Below are 20,238 nucleotides of genomic sequence, written 5' to 3'. Positions count from 1 at the left end.
TGCTGATGCTAGTGCTGAAGGATGCAAGGGAAGCACGGACCTCGTGGATTTCACACAGCAGCCATTTGGAGAGCCGGTGTGTTGTAATGGTTAGAGTGCTGGACTATGATTGGTGAGATCCAGGTTCTAGTCCCCACTCAGCCATGAAGCTCACTGGGTGGCTTTGAGATAGCCACTGACTCTCACCTACCTACCTAGGCATAATTTGAAAAGGAACTGAGAATAAAACTTCCGATGTCATACTGCCTTTATACAAATCTATGGTGAGACCATACTTAGAATACTATGTATAGTTCTGATCTTAAAAAAAAAAAAAAAAAGATATTGTAGAGCTGGAAAAAGTGCAGAAAAGGGCAACTAAAATGATCAGTGGGCTGCAGCGTCTCCCCTATGAGGAAAGGTTACAACAGCTGGGACTGTTAAGCTTAGAAAAAAAGAGGGTAAGGGGAGACATGATAGAGATGTACAAAATTCTGCATGGTGTGGAGAATGTGGATAGGGAGACATTGTTCTCCCTCTCTCAAAATACTAGAACCTGGGGTGATCCCATGAAGCTGTTTGGTGGGAGATTCAGGACAGATAAAAGGAAGTTCTTCTTCACACAGGGCATAGTTAAACTATGGAATTTGCTACCACAAGAGGTAGTGATGGCCACCAATTTGGATGGCTTTAAAAAGGGGCTAGACAAATTCCTGGAGGAGAAGGCTATCAATGGCTACTGGTCTTGATGGCTATGTGCTACCTCCAGTACCTGAGGCAGTATGCCTATGTATACCAGTTGCTGGGGAACATGGGCAGGAGGGTGCTCTTGCACTGTTATCCTGCTTATGGGTTTCCTTTGGCCAGCTGGCTGGCCACTTTGTGAACAGAAAGTTAGACTGGATGGACCCTTGGTTTGATCCATCATGGCTCTTCTTATGTTCTTAACCTGCCTCACAGGGTTGTTGTGAGGATAAAATGGAGAAGAGGAGGATCACGTATGCCACCTTGGGTTTCTTGCAAGAGGAATAAAAGGCAGGATATAAATGTAATAATAAATAAAATAAAACCGTCTAGGATCGGCCTTGCCCTACACCACTATCATTTCCATCCCATCCCTACTCCAGAAAATCTGAGGTGTCATGGAAAAAGAGACAAAAGAAAAAAGGGAAAGGAGAGGAAGGGAAAGAGGTAAGGCCATGTGATTTTTAGAACATATCTAAGGATAAATGTTTTTTAAAGGGACCCCATCTTGCAAGTTAAAGTTAAGTCCCGCCCTCTGAGACATTAGGAATCTATTTATTATAACTCTTTACATTTAATTTGTTTTTCTTATAGAACCACAGTTTTCAAAAGAACAAGAACTCTTTGCCAGTATTAACAGCACTCGAGTAAGGTTGAACCTTATTGGCTGGAATGACGGTGGCTGTCCAATCACCTCCTTTACTCTGGAATACAGGCCATTTGGGACCACAGTATGGACAACAGCTCAGCGAACCTCTCTTACGAAATCATATATCGTGTACGATCTTCAGGAGGCAACCTGGTATGAACTGCAGATGAGGGTCTGTAATAGTGCTGGCTGTGCAGAGAAACAGGCCAAATTTGCAACACTCAACTATGATGGGAGTAAGTGCATTTATTTTATTGCTGTTTAATGAAGAATGGTCATAAATAATTTAATTTCACATAATGTAATCTAAGTGCCATTTAATTTTGTGTGCTGCAATATGGCATCTGTAGCAACTAGATGATAAAAACAGTAAATATGTTTACAGTCTGAAATTCTATGTCACATGGAAACATTTCACGTGCGAATTTATGGCAGGCTTCTCTGATAGCCATGCTTTGCAATGAAGCTTTACAGCTTGATTTGGTGCAATGGACTGCTCCAGTTAGCATCTCTCATTGTACCAGCAAAACAAATCTGAGCGTTTCACGCAAACATTTGCTCTCACTGGGGGTCTTCCTTACCTTTAAACTACCATAAATATTCATGTTAGTACAGAGGATTGAAAGTACAAGGAAACATATCTGGTATTGCTTTTGAAATTGAAGAAAAAACAGTAGGCTGGAGAATGGCAGTGAGTGATTGACTGTGGCCCTGTGCTGTAGTAACCCCTTGCTTCTCTTTTCTCAGGTGCTTTGGGCTTCTTTGGCTCTCAAAAGCTCCTTGAGGGTTCAGAACTTTGCTTCTCCCCCACCCCCCACCCCCGTAGAGAAAATGAGCCTCTAAAGATCAATACCAGAACTTTTTGTTTGGCTTAACCTGTCCAGGATTTCAGATTGTATGTTTTCAATTCACTCTCCTTTTTGGCTTGAGTCAGATCTAGGTTTTTATAAGCTTTTGTTGAATTGGCACCAAAAGAAGCAAGATTTGGCCCTATGTAATCAGCCACCTCCTTCAAAACGTTTTTGCTTTTTCCTCAGTTTGGAATAGAAACAAAAACAAATCTCAATTTTCATTTGAAATTGAAAATACCTCCAAGACGTCCCTTGTTATAAAATAGCCAATCTGCTAGTTGTCGACAACCGACGTCCTTTGTATTTATTGGGTGGAATCAAAATTGTCACTCTATTTTGTGTGGTCCCCCAAATCCAGACATAAGAGTTTCTCTATAGATGCCCTAAGAAATAAGAGGGAGTATTTGTATTGTTCCAGGGATTCCAACTGGAGGCCGGGGGCAGGGGACTAAATTAGGCCCCAAAGCTATTTCATCTGGTCGCTAGCAACCTCATTCCAAGGTATAATTAGACGTTTACCTTTAGTTCCACTCATAAGGAAAAGAAAGTTGTAAGACATAGTTGTAACATTAAAATGTGCACTCTTACATCTCTCTTTGAAATTGACTGTGTAATGTCACAATTATGACTGAGTGTATGCACTCTGTGACTGCAAGGGTGCAATCCTATGCATTGTTTAGAGAGAGAAAAGTCCTACAGCTCACAAACCTGGTGGCTGGGGACTGCTGGGAATTGTAGGACTTTTTTCTGTCTAAACATGCATAAGATGGAGCTCTAAAGCCATTACTGCTAGATGGCTCATTAGGCAGCCTCATAGGAACATAGGAAGATGTGTTATGATGAGCCAGACGGTTGGTCCCTCAGGCTCAGCATTGGCTACCCTGCCTGGCAGCAGCTCTCCATACTTTCAGAGGAGAGTCTTTCCTGGCCCTGCCTGGAAATGCTGAGGGTTGAACCTGGGACCTTTTGCATGCAAAGCATGCACTCTACCACTGAGTTGTGGCCATTATGAGAGGGACAGTATGGCTCCTGGGCCCCAGTCTCTGGAAACTAGAGCAGCCCCTGAAAAAAACAGATGGGCAACCCCTGATTTGTGGAATACAGTGAAATTGGTTCCATTCCCCCAAGAACATCAGAATGGCCTTGCTGGATCTAAACAAAGGATCAGTGGTCAAGTGACTTCAACAGCAGCTGGTCTGATACGCTGAAACTCTATCAGCCAGCAGGGCATGAATGTGATGGCCATTCAGTGTTGCTTGTTTCCAGCATCTGGTGTTCACAGGTATAATGTCTGTGTGCAGAGAGGCTCAATTTTTTTTTTTAGCTCTCCCATTATAGAACTGGGGCAGGACTCCTGTTCATTGAACTTAATTAGTACCACTGACTATGGATAAGTTATTTCTAAAAGAAAGGATGTTGCTTTTTCCATATATCATGAGTTGGGTGTACGTGTAAAATTTTGCATGCATGTCACAAAGCAACACAAATATAATGCTAGTACCATTACTCAGCACACACTTAGTGTGATGGTGGAGGTGTACAAAGCATACAATCGACATGGCCTCTGCTTATATTGTAACATGGGGCAGGCAGAATTTAGATCTCCAGATGTTTGGGGCTTCAACTCCCAGCATTCCCAACCACTGGCCATGCTGGTGGGGACTTCTGGGAAATGAAGTCCAAAACATCTGGAGATCTACCTTCTGCCCACCTCGGCTCTACTAGGTGGACAGTAATAGTATAGATTCGCATATATGCTTCAGGAGTAACTATACTGTCATATGATACAAAAGCATGATCTGTATATGTATACAACAGTTTAATAATGATAGTGAAAAATATGAAGACACTGTACACCTTTCCATAGAAAATGCTTCTTGCCACTCATATCCCTAAATGTGAAAAGAACCATCTACCACCTGTACTTACAAATTAAATCATCCAGGCTGAGTATAAAGTGTGGTGGTCAACAGTGGATATGAGGAGGTCAGTCCATGGTAGCTTGGCTGAAATTTGGCATGAATTGACTGAAAACTACTGCCATCTCAGGCTCTAAAGGCCATGTTAAGAAGCCTTCAGTAAAATACTAGTTTATAATAAGTCACTGTTGGATATTCTGTGTTGAATCTAGACTTGCTAGCTATTTAGCAATATGGGGTTTGCAATGGATGCAAAGCTGCCCAGCCTCATACCTGATGCAAAATGTCACTACTCCATGCTGTGGTGCAAATTCATCCTCTTAAAACATCCTAGCAAATAATTAAAATCTCTTAGCAGGATACTGAATTCTCAGTCAACAGAAGTTGGTATTAAGCCTGACATTATTTATAATTATATTTCAAACTAGGTACTCTCAAGCCATGTCACTGACATCAGTGGCCATTTTGTAGAACGGGGCAGTGCTTATGTCCGCAGAAATGATTCAATTCTTACTCTCCTAGACTAGTAACTCTGGAGCAGGAATACACTGAAAACTGGAGCCCTGAGCAGGAGAGGTACAGCTGGATCTATTACAGGGGGTGTGCACACCAGCTTCATCTTTTACATAATGGCTGGTGTGCAGCAATCTGTGCATGCGTGCATGTACCTGTGTGCGAGTACATGCACGCACCTGGCAAGAAAGAAAAAAATGATTTCTTCAGTAGCCATAGCAGCACTGAACTGGATCATGCCTTATTGTTGTATACTAAAGAGTTAGGCAACCTGGTACCCTCCAGATGTTTTGGACTACAACTCCCATCAGCCCCAGCCAGCATGGCCAATGGTTGGGAATTAGGGAAGTTGTAGTCCAAAATGACCAGAGGGCACCAGGTTGCCTACCTGCCCCTGGTCTAAAGCTTTTACTTGAATGTTGCTTTGGGTATTTTATAAATAAGCTACTAACAGATTTTATATTAAGATAAATAAGAATAAACCATAGATCCAGACTTTCATTGTTTTATTTGGTTTGCAGTTTGTAACTAAGCAACCCTTGTTCAGCTTCCTGTCAAAAGAGTCAAAGGTACTGTAGGGTCTGCTTGCAAGACTGAATAAGAACAGTAAACAGCTCAGGTTTAGCTTATTGAACACACAAAGGAGCAGAAGATGTTCAAAGAGCTCTGCTTTGGTTATAGCAGTTCAGATTTTCCATGGCTTGTAAGCACAGTTCTCTTAATCTAGCAATGGCAGTGAATTTTGAGAAAAGGGGCAGGGAGGCTTCAGAAATGGTTTCAGAAATGGGATTCAGAAATCCCTTACCATTACAAAATAGCCCAACAACTTCCAAATTTTGGCTCAGCTCATAATGGCCAGCCCTCTCACCTGCAGACCACCACATTCCTATATTTCCCCAAATTTATCAGATTCTAAGGAGGAAATGATGGCAAACTGTAGGTGGGAGTCCTTGGCCCTATGGCTTCTGAGCATGCTCAGTCAAAACCTGAATTATCAACAAGGACTCTGGGGACTGCACTTTTTTTTTCATTTTTCTCAGTCAAGGAACCAGGAGGAATTTTTTTAAAACCCATACAGTTCCCAGAGTTTCATTGGCAATGCAAGTTCCAAGCATGTTAAGAAACCTTTATTGTAGGGAGTCAGCAACTTAGGGAGAGCCCTTGGCTTTTGCAAGCCTTCTCCATTGCCATTTTCCCATCCCTCTCACCCCCAATTTAATAAGTCTGGAAAAAGGCGGGGAGTATTGATGTCATCCAAACTCACATTTTGAAGTGAACATAAGACCCTATAATTGTTCTGTGGTTGGAATTTAATTGACTTGATTGAAGGGTGCACATTTTTCACTTAGTGGTTGCTTTACGAGAACTTACACTCCATAAAGAAAAGCAACAATATTTTATGGCAATAAAAGTTTCATAGTTTGCCTTTTCACTCAAACTGGTAGAGTTGGCAGGTCTGCCTTAAAATGCCCCATGCCAAGTTACTGATGAAGCTTCCCTAATTAACTGAACCTCTTAGGAACATACAGGTGAGCTTCTGTACACCGTAGTCACTTAAAAACCAACCTTTTCTCTTCATTGATAGGCATCTAATGTCATGACACTGTTTCCAGGTACAATCCCTCCACTCATTAAGTCAGTTGTCCAAAGTGAGGAAGGTCTGGCAACCAATGAAGGGCTAAAGATGCTGGTGACCATTTCCTGTATCTTGGTTGGGGTCTTGCTGCTTTTTGTGCTTCTGCTGGTTGTGAGAAGGAGGAGGAGGGAACAGAGACTGAAGAGACTCAGAGGTAAGAATGGACACCCAATATTTGCTTGCATGTATGGTGGTCACCCCACCAAGAATATGTAGCTGTACACAGATGAGCTTGTAAGAGGTTGATGTAGAGCCAGTTTTTATGTTACAGGAGCAGTGGGGCTGCTGCTTCCCCATATCTGACATCACTCTGGTAATGATACTCAGGGGAAGAGTGCATTTCAAGATAGGCTGATGCCATGGTTATTTGCCAGGGCAGCATCACATTGGTGTGAGAATTGACCACTTTCAGTCCCAACCATGTGAAACCACGATGCTCATGGGACAGAATCGTGTTCAGCAGCGGTCAGGTCATTTCTGTAATATAAGAACTGGCCTGTAGAAAAGAACCCAGTTACCTAGTATCAAAAACATGGGCTATTGATTTGTTGTAGTGCAATTCCCACTTCAACAGAAATTGTGCAGGAGATTTCTCCTTGTCTTGTAATGCTAAATCCTTTTTTGGATGAGGCGCTCACACAACCCCCAAGCTGTGCAACCTGCTGGCCTCGCCCCTGACATCTGTGCATTTGGCCTGATGTCTGAAAAGGAGGCCTGTGCACATACAGCAGCATGCCCTTTATGATATCAAAGGGGCAGGAGGGAGGGGGGAACTGGCCAGTTATTTTTAGAATTGTAGAAATTGCTAAATATTGTTTTCTTCTAATATCCAGTGCTGTATCTTTGGGATTTTTCTGTTTGCTTTCATTTTATCATGGGCAATTTAGTTTTGTTAGTGATCTTTCAGTTTCCACTTTGTCTTGCCTTCTGCCTAGTTTTTGCAGCAGCGGCGGTGACTGAGGCACAAAGAGGTCGACTGCCGGAAGATAGTCTAAGCAGCATATTAAAAAGAATAAGGGACCTGCAGTATTAACTTTGTGGCGGGCGGGGGATGATTTAACCTGGACTCCAACTGCTGTGGAAACTGTATTTTCTTTGCTACCAAATGCAGTTCAGCCAAGCAGCTGCTCCAAAACTAAAATGTATTTTTGAATGTAGCAAACTGAAAGCTGCAGGATTGCTGTTGATTTCCCATGAGAGCCTATCCCCAAAATGCTCAGAATTATAGCTGGCAAGATCCTAACAAGCAACTGTGAGGATAACAGCTGGGCCTCTGATTTTTCACTTTCCAAATGTAGTGAAGTTTGGCCCTACATTGTGCAAGGTGTTTATTTTATAGTCAAATTGAATATTCCAACAAGTCTAAACTATTGATTGTGCTAATATTTTGAACATGCTGTTATTGGAGTTGGCAATAGGCTTTTCTTCTCTGGTGTAAATGTGTCATGTTTAATAATTTTTCACTGCATTCATCTTCATGATGTCAGGAAAAGAGAAGTTGTGTGCAGAAAATAGCTTGCACAACCGGACTACACGCATTATTTGGGATAACCAGAGAAAAGCCTGAATGTTAGATAGGGACTGGCTCATTGCTTAAATGGAATGATAATTTAGTTTAGATAGGGCATCATGCATGAAGGTAACCATTTCCACTTGTGTATTCCCATGACGATGAAAGAAAATGGAGATTTTGTTTAAAATTGTTGTATTTTATTACTTTCATTGTTTTATTGTAAATCACCTCAAGCACTCATTGAGTGGAGGGGTGCTTCAGAAATATTTTAAATAAAATGCATAAATAATTACAAGTCTGAGCATGCATTATGATTGCCACAGGTATACATTGACCATGGCATCTTTGTGGTGAGTTCTTCACACCCCAGCAGCAAAGCTTACTCTGTGGACAATGTTGTGGAGAAGGATGCTTTATTCCAAGCACCTTTCTGTTTAAGTCACCATTTTATCTATCAAAATGGCTCAACTGTGCCATGTCAGATTAGTATGCCCTCCTCATGTTCCATGTGTATGACATACACCCCTGCCAGGAACCCCGTGGTAATTGTTCTGTGGAGGTGCACTGGATGGAGGGAATTAAAACTCCCTGCCCAGCATGCAGCACTGGGAATGAAAATAACCACCCTCTACAGCTGATCTACTTGTGCATGTGAATGGGCTGTGTGTGAGAGAGAGGTGGCCCCACACACCTTGGTCCCACATACTGCTGGTATGTGTCCCACACACTGCTAGTACGTGCAAGAGTTTTCCCAGGTAGCAATGTGGGCCTTGGGCCAAAAAAGGTTCTCCACACATGCGATAGGGGCATGCATGTGAATAACACAATTATATAGGTCTTCCCCACATATTAGACACCCTGCCAGGAAGGAGGGCATGGGGAAGTCCCATGTGATTAGCCCCGCCCATATTGTCATGTTAACCATACATGTGCCTTTGCAGCATAGGCACGCAACTCGCCAAAGCAACTGCTGCAAGCACATGTGAAGACTTAAGTACAAGAGAATAATGTGTAGAATTGGGGGCTCACAGGGAAATGAGAGCATCAGAGCCTACGGCACTTTTACTGTTGGGGGTCTGCTGGAGGCTGGGGCCACTGCAGTCAAATTAGCAATAAAATTAGGACCATCTCAACATTTAAAAAGTTTAAAATTGGGAAGAACAGATGACTGCAGCAAGTCCATGCAAACTTAGAGAAACGGGAAGATCGTTTTCAGTGTGTTCCATTGAGATGAGAGTGGCCACTGGGACATAAAAGAGGAAGTGCATCACTCAAAAAGAGGACGAAGGAGGACACATATTTCCATCACATTTGCATATGGTAGTTTATATGCATAGATGCCAATTTAGAAACAATTGCTATAATTTAAATAGAAATACATCTTCCCGTAGTGGAGAAGATGGTGATTTGTGTGTCTGCTGCTCATTCTGCTGTCCTTGTGCTAACTCTGAGTGATGGGCAACTTCACAGCCCCTCCCTGCTCTTCCTTCTTATAGTTCTTTACCTTTAAACCAGACTGGAACTGGGCAGCCCTTCAGAGAGAGGACATGTTCAAATCGAGGACTGTCCTCTGCTACTTAGGACACATGGCCACCCTAACTGAGACATGGTTAGGACCTGTTATATAATGGTTGACAAGGAATAAGAAAACAGTCAAATCACCAGTCTTATCCCAGCTCCCATGATGTCATAGGTCTTGAGATTGTCAAGGGGTCAGAAATAAAGAGTAGCATGATGAAAAGTCTGAGATTCACTTAGGCATAAGTATAGAGTCATCAGTCAAACGTAGAACATGCCCATGATACATTTCTACATTTCTGATTACCACTCTCTGTACATATTGTTACTCCTGACTCCTAAGTTTCAAAGATATGGAGGGTGTTCAGACATCATGCTAAGCCATGGGAGAGTCCACTAATCATGCTAAGCCATGGTAGAGCCCACTTGCAGCAAGTGGTTAGTGAGCATGGTTATTCCATGGTTAATAAACCACCATGGTTGGCACAGATGCCTGTTTAGACATCACACTAAGCCAACATGGTTTGTTCAAAACCCCTGACCATCATGGCTTAGTGCGATGTCTGAACTGGGCCAACACAAAAACAACAATGTTGAAATTATCAGCTTTATGCTGCTATGTTAAAAAGACAAGAATAATTTTCTTGTTGCATCTCACAGTTTCTTACTTGTAAAAGACCAGTGTTTGATATGGATGTGTAAAACCTGAGGTAAGCCCCAGAGGAAATCATAGATACATAGAATAGTAGGGTTGGAAGGTGCCTACAAGGCCATCAAGTCCAACCCCCTGCTCAATGCAGGAATCCAAGTCAGAGCATCTCTGACAGATGGCTGTCCAGCCTCGTCTTGAATGCCTCCAGTGTGGGAGAGCCCACCACCTCCCTAGGTAATTGGTTCCATTGTCATATTGCTCTAGCAGGACATTTTTCCTGATGTTCAGCTGGAATCTGGCTTCCTATCACTTGAGCCTATTATTCCATGTCCTGCATTCTGGGGTGATCGAGAAGAGATCCTGGCCTTCCTCTCTGTGACAACCTTTCAAGTACTTGAAGAGTGCGATCATATCTCCACTCAGTCTTCTCTTCTCAAGGCTAAACATGCCCAGTTCTTTCAGTCTCTCTTCATAGGGCTTTGTTTCCAGTCCCCTGATCATCTTTGTTGCCCTCCTCTGAACCCTCTCCAGTTTGTCTGCATCCTTCTTAAAGTGTGGTGCCCAGAACTGGACACAGTACTCCAGATGAGGCCTAACCAGGGCTGAGTAGAGGAGAGCTCGTACTTCCTGGGATTTGGAAGCAATGCTTCTATTAATGCAGCCCAAAATGGCATTTGCCTTTTTTGCAGCCACATCACATTGTTGGCTCATATTCCGCTTGTGATCGACAACAATTCCAAGATCCTTCTCACTTGTAGTATTGTTGAGCCACATATACCCCATCTTGTAACTGTGCATTTCGTTTCTTTTTCCTAGGTGCAGAACTTGGCATTTATCCCTATTAAATGTCATTCTTTTGTTTTCTGCCCAGCGCTCCAGTTTATCAAGATCACTTTGAATTTTGTTTCTGTCTTCCAAAGTATTAGCTATCCTGCCCAATTTTGTGACATCTGCAGATTTTATCAGCATTCCCTGCACCTCCTCCTCCAAGTCATTAATAAAAACGTTGAAGAGCACTGGGCCCAGGACTGAGCCCTGCGGTACCCCACTTGTTACTTCTCCCCAGTTTGAGAAGGTCCCATTGATAAGCACTCTTTGAGTCCAGTTCAGTAGCCAACTGTGGATCCACCGGATTGTTGTTTCATCTAGCCCACTTTGAACCATATTGCTCATCAGGAGAACATGGGGCACTTTGTCGAAAGCTTTGCTGAAGTCGAGGTATATTATGTCTACAGCATTCCCACAGTCCACAAGGGAGGTTACTTGATCAAAAAATGAGATCAAATTCATCTGGCAGGATTTGTTCTTGAGAAATCTATGTTGGCTTCGAGTCATCATTGCATTGTCTTCAAGGTGCTTACAGATGGATTGGTTTATCATCTGCTCCAGAATTTTCCCTGGGATTGATGTCAGACTGACTGGTCTGTAGTTCCCAGGTTCCTCCTTTTTGCCCTTTTTGAAGATAGGGACAACATTAGCCCTCCTCCAGTCATCTGGCATTTCACCCGTCCTCCATGATTTCTCAAAGAGAATAGGCAGCGGTTCTGAGAGTTCTTCTGCCAGTTCCTTTATTACTGTAGGATGCAATTCATCTGGCCCTGGAGATTTGAACTCATTTAAAGTAATTAGGTGTTCCTTGACCATATGCCTATTGATCTCAAGCTGCAATCCTGCCTCTTCAGCCTGTACTTCGCTGTTGCCAGGGGGGTCATAGACCCTCTTTTGGGAGAAGACTGAGCCAAAGTAGGAATTGAGCACCTCTGCCTTTTCTTTCTCATCTGTTTTGCCATCCTTATTTAATAGCTGAACCACCATTTCTTTCCTCTGCCTTTTACTATGCACATAGCTGAAGAAAGCCTTTTTGTTGCTTTTAGCATCCCTCACTAACCTCAGCTCGTTCTCAGCTTTAGCCTTCCTGACGCCATCCCTGCAATTCTGTGCTACCTGCCTGTACTCTTCCTTTGTTGCTTGGCCTTCCTTCCACTTCCTATATGTGTCCTTTTTTGTTTTCAGGTCATCTCTAAGCTTTTTGTGAAGCCACATTGGCTTCTTCTGTTGTCTTCCACCTTTTCTTCTTGTTGGAATTGTTTGTAATTGTGCCTTGAGAATTTCCTTTTTTAAAAGCTCCCACTCATCTTGGACTCCTTTTCTCATTAGAGTCACTTGCCATGGGACCTTACTGATCATTGTTCTGAGATTATTAAAATCAGCTTTCCTAAAATCCAGGGTACGCGTTTGACTACACTCAGCTTTTGGTTCCCTTAGAACCAAGAACTCAAGTACAACATGGTCACTTTCCCCCAGAGTTCCTGTAACTGCTACTTTATCCACTAAGTCATCTCTGTTGGTTAGGATCAAGTCAAGGATAGCCGATCCTCTAGTTCCTTCCTCTACTTTCTGTAGGAGGAAGTTATCTGCCACACAAGTCAGGAATTTTCTGGAGGGGCCGTGTTTTGCAGAATTTGTCTCCCAACAAATATCAGGGAAACTGAAGTCCCCCATTACTACTACGTCATGCTTCCTTAAAACATTGGCTATTTGCTTTTCAAAAATTTCATCCTCATCTTCTCCTTCATTGGGTGGCCGGTAATAGACTCTGACCACCAGGTTCCTTTTATTCTTTGCTCCATTGATTTTAACCTAGATGCTCTCGATGGGGCTATCAAGCTCATCCTCCTGTATTTCTGTGCAGAGATATGTATTTTTCACATACAGTGCAACCCCACCTCCCTTTCTGTTCCTCCTGTTCTTTTTGAACAAGTTATATCCTTCAATTGCTGTATTCCAGTCATGAAAGTCATCCCACCAAGTCTCAGTTACACCTATCAAGTCATAATTTCCCTCTTGTATTAAGAGTTCAAGTTTGTTCTGTTTGTTTCCCATACTATGGGCATTAGTATATAGACATTGAAGACCATGTGCTTCATAGTCTGGCTTTGTTCCTACATGTGTCTGAAGACTATTATTGGGTGCTATTAGAGTTTATTAAAATCAGCTTTCCTAAATGATTAAGGAACTGAAGTATTTCAAATATAGTAGGAGGAAAATTAAAAGAAAATTGAATGCATGCTTCAGAAAGCTTCTAATTTTTACAGACACAATAAATTAGTAAACAGATAAAAAATAAAATTCAGCATTTGATATATTACAGATAAACCAACCATTTTAAGGATTAAAACTAAAATTTATTTTCTTATCATATTTTTCCACTCAGTTGGACAGTATTGTTTGTGAATTCTGAATAAGTAGCATTATATAATTTTTAAGATATGAAATCAGGTCTCTCTTCATTATATTATCTAGTTCTTACAAATATTTTGTTGACTCAGCAAGACCAACTAACCTTTGGCACACTAGGCATTTATACTGAACCCTTTCTGTCACTGTGCTGTTGCTCCATTCAGTAGCCCCTTTCCACCCCAAATAAGGCTGAGTGGGGTTTTGACTAAGTTCAGGGATCATCATGATAAACCAGATGGTCTATGAATCATTTCAGGGGAGCAGGTTTAAATCCATTCTGTTTTGACATCCAGGACAACTTCCCCCTCCCGCCTTAATTCTTAAGTTTGCAACATGTTGTAACTTGAGAACTCTTTGGTTATGGGTGTGTGTGGGGGGGTGATAATCTGTGCTTCAGCAGCACTCAAGCCAACAGCAGTATCTTTGCACTCAGTGGTTAAGGCCACAAATCTATGCATGTTTAGACTGAAAGAAACCCCACAATTCCCAGCTAAGTGCTGATGGGCCACTTTAAGGCCCCTCCTTGGTTTCCCTCCTTATTGCTCTTGGATTTTAAACCAGACTGGACTGTGGACAGCCCATCAAATAGCGGACACCTTCAAATAGAGAACTGTCCTCTGCCAGCTCTCCAAAATAGAGGATTGTCCTCTGTAAAGTAGGACACCTGGCCACCCTAGACTGAACTCCGAGGGCCCCTCCCCAGTTTCAACAGTGATATGTATAGATATACTAACATCCAATGTTATACAAAGAAAACAAATATTATTCTAAGCTGTGGCAACTTCATTGTACTTTATACAAAATACAATGGACATTATGAGGGAGGATGTAGAAGCAACTAGCCTGCTGATTGGTGGTGATAATGTTAAATATCAGTGTTAAACACTGAAGGTTATTCAGTGTTAATTCACACAACAAAAATACACCTATCTTCTTCTCTTCATATATATATATATATATATATATATATATATATATGGAAGGGTTTGTATGACCTCGATGGACTCAAAAACCATACATCCAATTGTTATGAAACTTTTAGGATTTGTTCTACCTCTATCTAGGATGGTTTTAGGATTAGTGAAAATTTTGACTGCCATCCTGAAACAAAATGGCAGTCAATCAAAATTTTTAAAGATTTACTGCTGGAACACCATTTCCTTGATTTCAACCAAAATTCGCATCATGATTCAGAACATGATTCAGTGAGGAAATTTTAACCCTACAAAAAATACTATAAAATTCATAGCAATTAGTAAACAAAAAGTGCAGTTGGCTGAAAAGTAATATGGATACCATACATAAGTGACTTTTTCCACTTCAAGTTATAATCCTTTTTTATACTGTACACCCATCTCCATCAAAACCAAATTCACCATTTAGGGCACAATCCAGGAAGAAAAGGAACATTTGAATTGCCTGCTCCCCCGCCCCGCCCTTGCTATGTGGATGCCTGAGTTGTGTCCACTGTAAATTGGATGTTCTAATTAATTTAAATGTGTCCACATGGTTGAAGCCTGCAGTAACATCTTCAGTCACTAAGGGCAGACTTCCCCAACCAGCACACCCATTTCCAGTCCACACAGTTTGAAGTCTGGGAAGATTAGTAGGCTGAGGAACAGAATTATAGGCCTGCCCCTGCCCCCTGCTGTGGGGAAGCCCCCCCCCCCTCAGGGAAGTGGAATGCACAGACCCTTCCCTCAGGGGCTATTGGGGTGCGCCATAGCACAGGCCATGCCTAGGGGTGCCAGTGGGCGTGGCTTCACTCAGATGGGCAGGCACAATATCTCCTACTCTGACAGGTTTGCAAGGTTTTGCTGTATCAAACTAAGGGCTCTTCCCAACCCATGTGAAGCCGGGTCCATTTGCCAGTGGGATAATATAATAATCTAAGCATGCAAATCATCTCCTGTAAATAAGGTTAATTTATCTTTAATTAAATATAATTAATGATAATTAATTTCTAAATTATAAATTGTATGATGTCAGCTATTGAAAGTGGTGGGTTCATTCCAGAAGACTGTTTTGTAAAACAAATTAAGTGAATACATTTTTTTCTTCTTGAAGCAATGTCTACCAGTAGAAGGGGAAGAAGGCTCTTGCCTTGTTTTACAGCAATGGTCAAATGGCGGAGGCTGAGGATGTACGAGAATTTCATTCTTGTTTGCAAAACATGCGAACATGTCCTATCCGCAACTGCGAATGTGAGCAGGAGTGCAGTTCTCGGGGAAATTCTTGCCATTTCCCAAGCTTGTATTCTTAAGTGCATACTTGTTCAAGGGTGCATTTCCCCCCAAATCTGTATTTTCATGCTTTGGCCTACAGGGGTGGGGTGGGGGCCAGGAAGGTGCGCATTCTGAGTGTGCACTTAAAAAAAATTTTGCCTGATTGGAAACAAATGACGCTTGCGTTCAGGAATACGAACGAGGTCAACCGAGCGTTAAGGAGGAATTTGGAGAACATCGATCTTAAACACTGCATGTTTTCCCATTCCTAGCTGAGAAAGTTATCACCATTATATTATGAATTTCCCCTTCAGGATCTGAACCTGATTCATAATGCCACTGCCCAGGATCATATACTTGTCAAATAGTCCCAGTCCTTTGAGGAGTTGTGCGGCCCTGCTTTTCTTCTTCTGTAAAAGTGTATGTATAGCTCCTTAGAAAACATGGAATTACAGTTGCTCATTCAGCCAAAATGGCTGCATTGTATTTAAGGTAAAATTTATTACTGATATACACCCAGGGATGTCTGAGAAATCCAAAACACATTCAAAGGACTTCAGATTTCTATGAATCCCAACCACAGCTACTGCAGCAGGGCGCTGCCTTCCAAGTTGCACAGACTTGCAGACCTTTTTTTTTTTACTTTCCAGAATTTTACACAAATTTAGTTGTACAAAAGAACAAAAGTTATTGGAAAATTCACTGATATATGCACCTTTTGTACTCCCCCCCAGACACACACACCCACACACTACATTTTATACATCTCTGATCTCTCCTCAGCCTCTGCTGTGTAGCACTCTTTTTTTGTGTGCTCTGCTCATTGATTGTACACTGACTGAGCTAAGAAAAAAACGCAAAATGTTACATGCCAGAGGAAGTTATGTAAATCAATCATGGCAGACTTTTTTGCGTACTTTTCTGAAGGGGAGAAAAATCGAAAGATGCCTGACAATCCATGAAACATAGATGGAACGAATTAAACAAAATCCATACATCCCTATAATCACCCATTATTTTGTGTTTGTTTGTTTGTTTAGAATGTTTATCTCCCACCTTTCTATATATCAAAGCAGCACACAGTAAAGTAATAACATGCAAATAACAATAAACAATGCAACAAACAATAAGGATGCAAAATAATCCAATAATCCAACAGCAAAACATAGTAGCGATAATAAAAACACTTAGCAGCATAAAAATAAGAAGTCCAGCAGTTTCCCCAAAAAGCGAAACCTAAATGTGGTGGCAAAAACCACAAAGATGGGGCCAGGAAAGCTTCCCTTGGGAAAGCATTCTGTAATATCAGTACCAGAATGGAAAAGACCCTGCCCTTTGTTCTCGCCTCCAAAACTTCAGCTGGACTTTAGGATTTTAAAGGTATCTCAGTTTGAGTATGGATGAATAGGTAGCAAGGAAGACCATACAGGACTGCAATAATATGTTTTGCATGGCAGCTCAGACAAAACTCCTGTGGCAGCATTTTGGACCAATTGAGGCTTCCAGGTGCTTTTCACAGGCAGCCAATCATAAAGCATGTTATAGTAATCCAGTCTAAGGCTACTAAAGCATGGCCAGTATTTTCCAGGAAAGGATGCAGTATAACAGCCAACGCTGGTAAAGGCACTCCTAATCAGTGCTGGCATATAGCCATCCAAAACTAACAGGGGATCAAGGAGCCACCCCCAAGCTGCAAACATATGTCTTAAGAGGAGTTGCAACCACCATCCAGTGCAGACTGAATAGGTAACCCTGGATTAACAAACTCCACCCCACCCCCCAATCGACAGTACTTCAGTTTTATCTGAATTAAGTTTCAGTTTTTTCTCTCACACCCAGTCCCTCACTGTCAGGAGAAATAATCTTCAGTAGTCAACTGTGTTAAAACAATTTGGTTTAATTAAACACACATACAGTGTTAATGAGCTGTTTATGTAATGCTAATAGGTTTCCTGTTTTCTTCTAGATGCAAAGAGTTTGGCTGAAATGCTCATGAGGTAAGAATAATGTGTAGAATTTACAGCTTGGGTATGATAAAAGGGAGTCAACTTTGAGACCAGAGCTTGGACTACTTAAAAAACGCATAGCAGCTATTTGGGAAACATCCCATTTAATAATTTTTAGGAATTAGAGAAGGTATTTCCAAGTTATGTTGGAGATCTGCAGACAACTGAGTGGTTGGTTTAGTCATACAAATTACCTTGGATTCAAAGAACCAATGTATTTATTTATTTTATTATTTATTTAATAGATGTATATACTGCTGACCATATCCAAAAATATCCCAAAGGGCTTTTCATGCCCTATGTTGTGTGGTGTTCTAAGCACACCACAGCTTTCCTGCCCCTTTCCTGCTGCAGTCGGTGCCACGCCACCCTCCTACACCCCCACAAAAACAGTTTCTGGGGTCAGGGGACCCTCCTTTGGCATGTAGTATAAGGTGGGTGCCTGATGTCATATGCTGTGTCGATAACATAGCTGGCATCTACCACAAAGATGCACAACCATTTTTGTTTTTGAGAGCTTGACAGTGGGCCCCGTCTGAAATCCCCTGAAATACATGGAGCAGTTTTGCAAGTCTTTTTAAACTGTTTCTCTGTGTTGTTATTTTTAATAAGGCAAAGAATGGACAAATAGACAGAGATTCACGTGGCGCTTCATTCCCCCCACCCCGCAAAGCAAGCAGTCCTCTTGAAGCATTGGTGGAAGGCCAAGGCGAATGGATGACCTCGCGCTGATAGAAAAAGACTGAAGCGAGGGTTGCAAGCCACCCTCACTTCAGTTTCCCACTTGAACACTGCCACATATGAGGCAGGAACATGATGAAGAATGGGGGAGCTCCAAACAAACCCATTCCAGTTGGGAATGGTCATTATAGCTTCATTGGCTCCGGCCCCTTGGGTGAGCCCGTGTTCAGTTTCCTGGTATGTGCATCTGTTAGGAAACTTGGAAAGTTGTAAAGAAGCTGGGCTCACTGTGGGGTAGGTGAAGAACCTGCTGTGACATCTGCTTTAATGTTGTATTTGTCTCCTACACTTGATTTTTACCTAATTCCAACTGCATACAAGGCTAATTCACACAATTAGTTGAGGTGATTGCTATTAGATGATCACCACATTGCTTGTTCAGTCTGCCTCACATCCAATGAGCATTTTGTTGTTAACGTGATTAGAACACTATCCATGATGTCTGATCAGTGATATGTGGTTGCCCCCAACTAAGTTAACAGACACCCTTTGTAGTTAGACACAGTAAAAGCCATGGCTTACTAAATGCAAGGACAAGAACCAGTCCTGAATCCTATTCCCTCTTCTTCAAGAGAGCACATTTGCCTCTCCTTAGATGGTTGAGATAAACTCAGACTGAATGCAACAGCTTTAAGAAAACACATGAATGTACCACACTTTACAACAGGGGTGTAGAACCTTAGGCCAGGGGGCCAAATCCAGCCTTCCAGCATTCCCCAAATGGCCACTCATCCCTTCCCCTTCCCCTTCCCCTGGCCCCAAACCCTTCTCCCCCCAACCACTGATCATATGCTGGTTTCCCAGCTTTTGTACAGTGTTCCCCACCTTAAAAGGTTGAAATGCCTCTCCTAAGACTTAGTGACAGGCAGGAAGAGCTTTAAGCAACAATATGCTGGTGTTTTTTATATATTTTGGCCCTGCCCACCACTGGAATGCAGCCACTGAGTGCTTACCTGCATTTGGGTCTTCGTTGGCAACCAGAGTCCCCTTACTGCCTACCACATGCTTACCCTGTTCCTGTGTCTTCTGTGAAGGACACCGCTACCCCCTGATGAATGAGGGAGGGCTGTTAGCCTGTACATAGTTACTCCTCATTGCAGGGATGAGGTTGGAAGATACTCTGTGACCATGAGTGTTTGAGTGCTCTGTACACCCATTTCTTTTCTGGGGGGCATAAGGGGGTGGAATTAAGCTACTTGGAAGCATAGCTTGCCCTTTGCTATGGACCCATTCCCTTGGTTACCAGTGGGTAGGGATGTGTGAAGGTCACTGACCTTTTCGAAGGGGTGATTCACGGTGGGGGGAGGCACTCCGCGCCTCCCCCCAAAATCCTAACCTGGCCGGCTCTGCTCCGCGGCAACTCCGCAGAGCCGCCGGCTGGGTGCATTCGCAGGCATGCGGAGCCCGCGGACGCAAATGGCGGCGGCTACAGCGGCCGCCATTTGCGTTCCTGTTTTTTTGCCATGATAGGCTACGTAAATATTTATGTAGCCTAACACGGCAAAAAAACAGGGGCACAAATGGCGGCGGCTATGGCGGCTGCCATTTGCATTCCCTTTTTTTGCCGTGATAGGCTACGTAAATAAATATTTACGTAGTCTATCATGGCCTCCGCAGGGACACAAATGGCATCCCTGCGTTAGCCATGATAGGCTACGTAAGTATTTACATAGCCTATCATGGCAAAAATGGGAAAGCGAATGGCGGCCGCAGATGTGGCCACCATTCGCAAAGCAGCACGAATAGCACCAGGTGAGTGCTCTGTTTCGCGCGCCTTGCGGGGTGGTGGGGCGGGGGGGGCCTTCATTCCGCCACGGATTTCGGGGGGCCGAATGCACTGGCATTCGGCCCCACTGAGATCCATGACAGAATCCTCTGACATCCCTACCAGTGGGCTGCTTTGTGTTTGCAGCCCCAGCTGCAGGAGTGGCACTGAGGTTCCTTGTGGATGTTTATGACTTGCTTTATAAGGCAGGGCAGCATTCTGGAGCACAGAACCAAAGTCAGGCCAATATAGCTTCCTGCTCTCATTTCACTCAAAAGCCAGAACAA

General features: G+C 42.7%; 1 protein-coding gene across 1 annotated transcript in view; it reads left to right on the top strand.

Annotated features, from left to right (window-relative positions):
- Positions 1 to 20,238, top strand: part of DSCAM (DS cell adhesion molecule) — a 534,028-nt gene that overhangs the window by 453,297 nt on the left and 60,493 nt on the right. The window contains exons 26-28 of the mRNA XM_084843767.1: positions 1,318 to 1,608; positions 6,269 to 6,445; positions 17,406 to 17,436. Coding sequence (XP_084699893.1) covers positions 1,318 to 1,608; positions 6,269 to 6,445; positions 17,406 to 17,436 — 499 coding nt within the window. The remainder of the gene's footprint in view (positions 1 to 1,317; positions 1,609 to 6,268; positions 6,446 to 17,405; positions 17,437 to 20,238) is intronic.

Source organism: Heloderma suspectum, chromosome 3, assembly GCF_057233095.1.
Source record: "Heloderma suspectum isolate Gila_16-S chromosome 3, 16-S_ref, whole genome shotgun sequence".
Taxonomy (NCBI): domain Eukaryota; kingdom Metazoa; phylum Chordata; class Lepidosauria; order Squamata; family Helodermatidae; genus Heloderma; species Heloderma suspectum.
The sequence above is the reverse complement of the archived record's forward strand: the minus strand, read 5'-3'. Positions and strand labels throughout refer to the sequence as shown.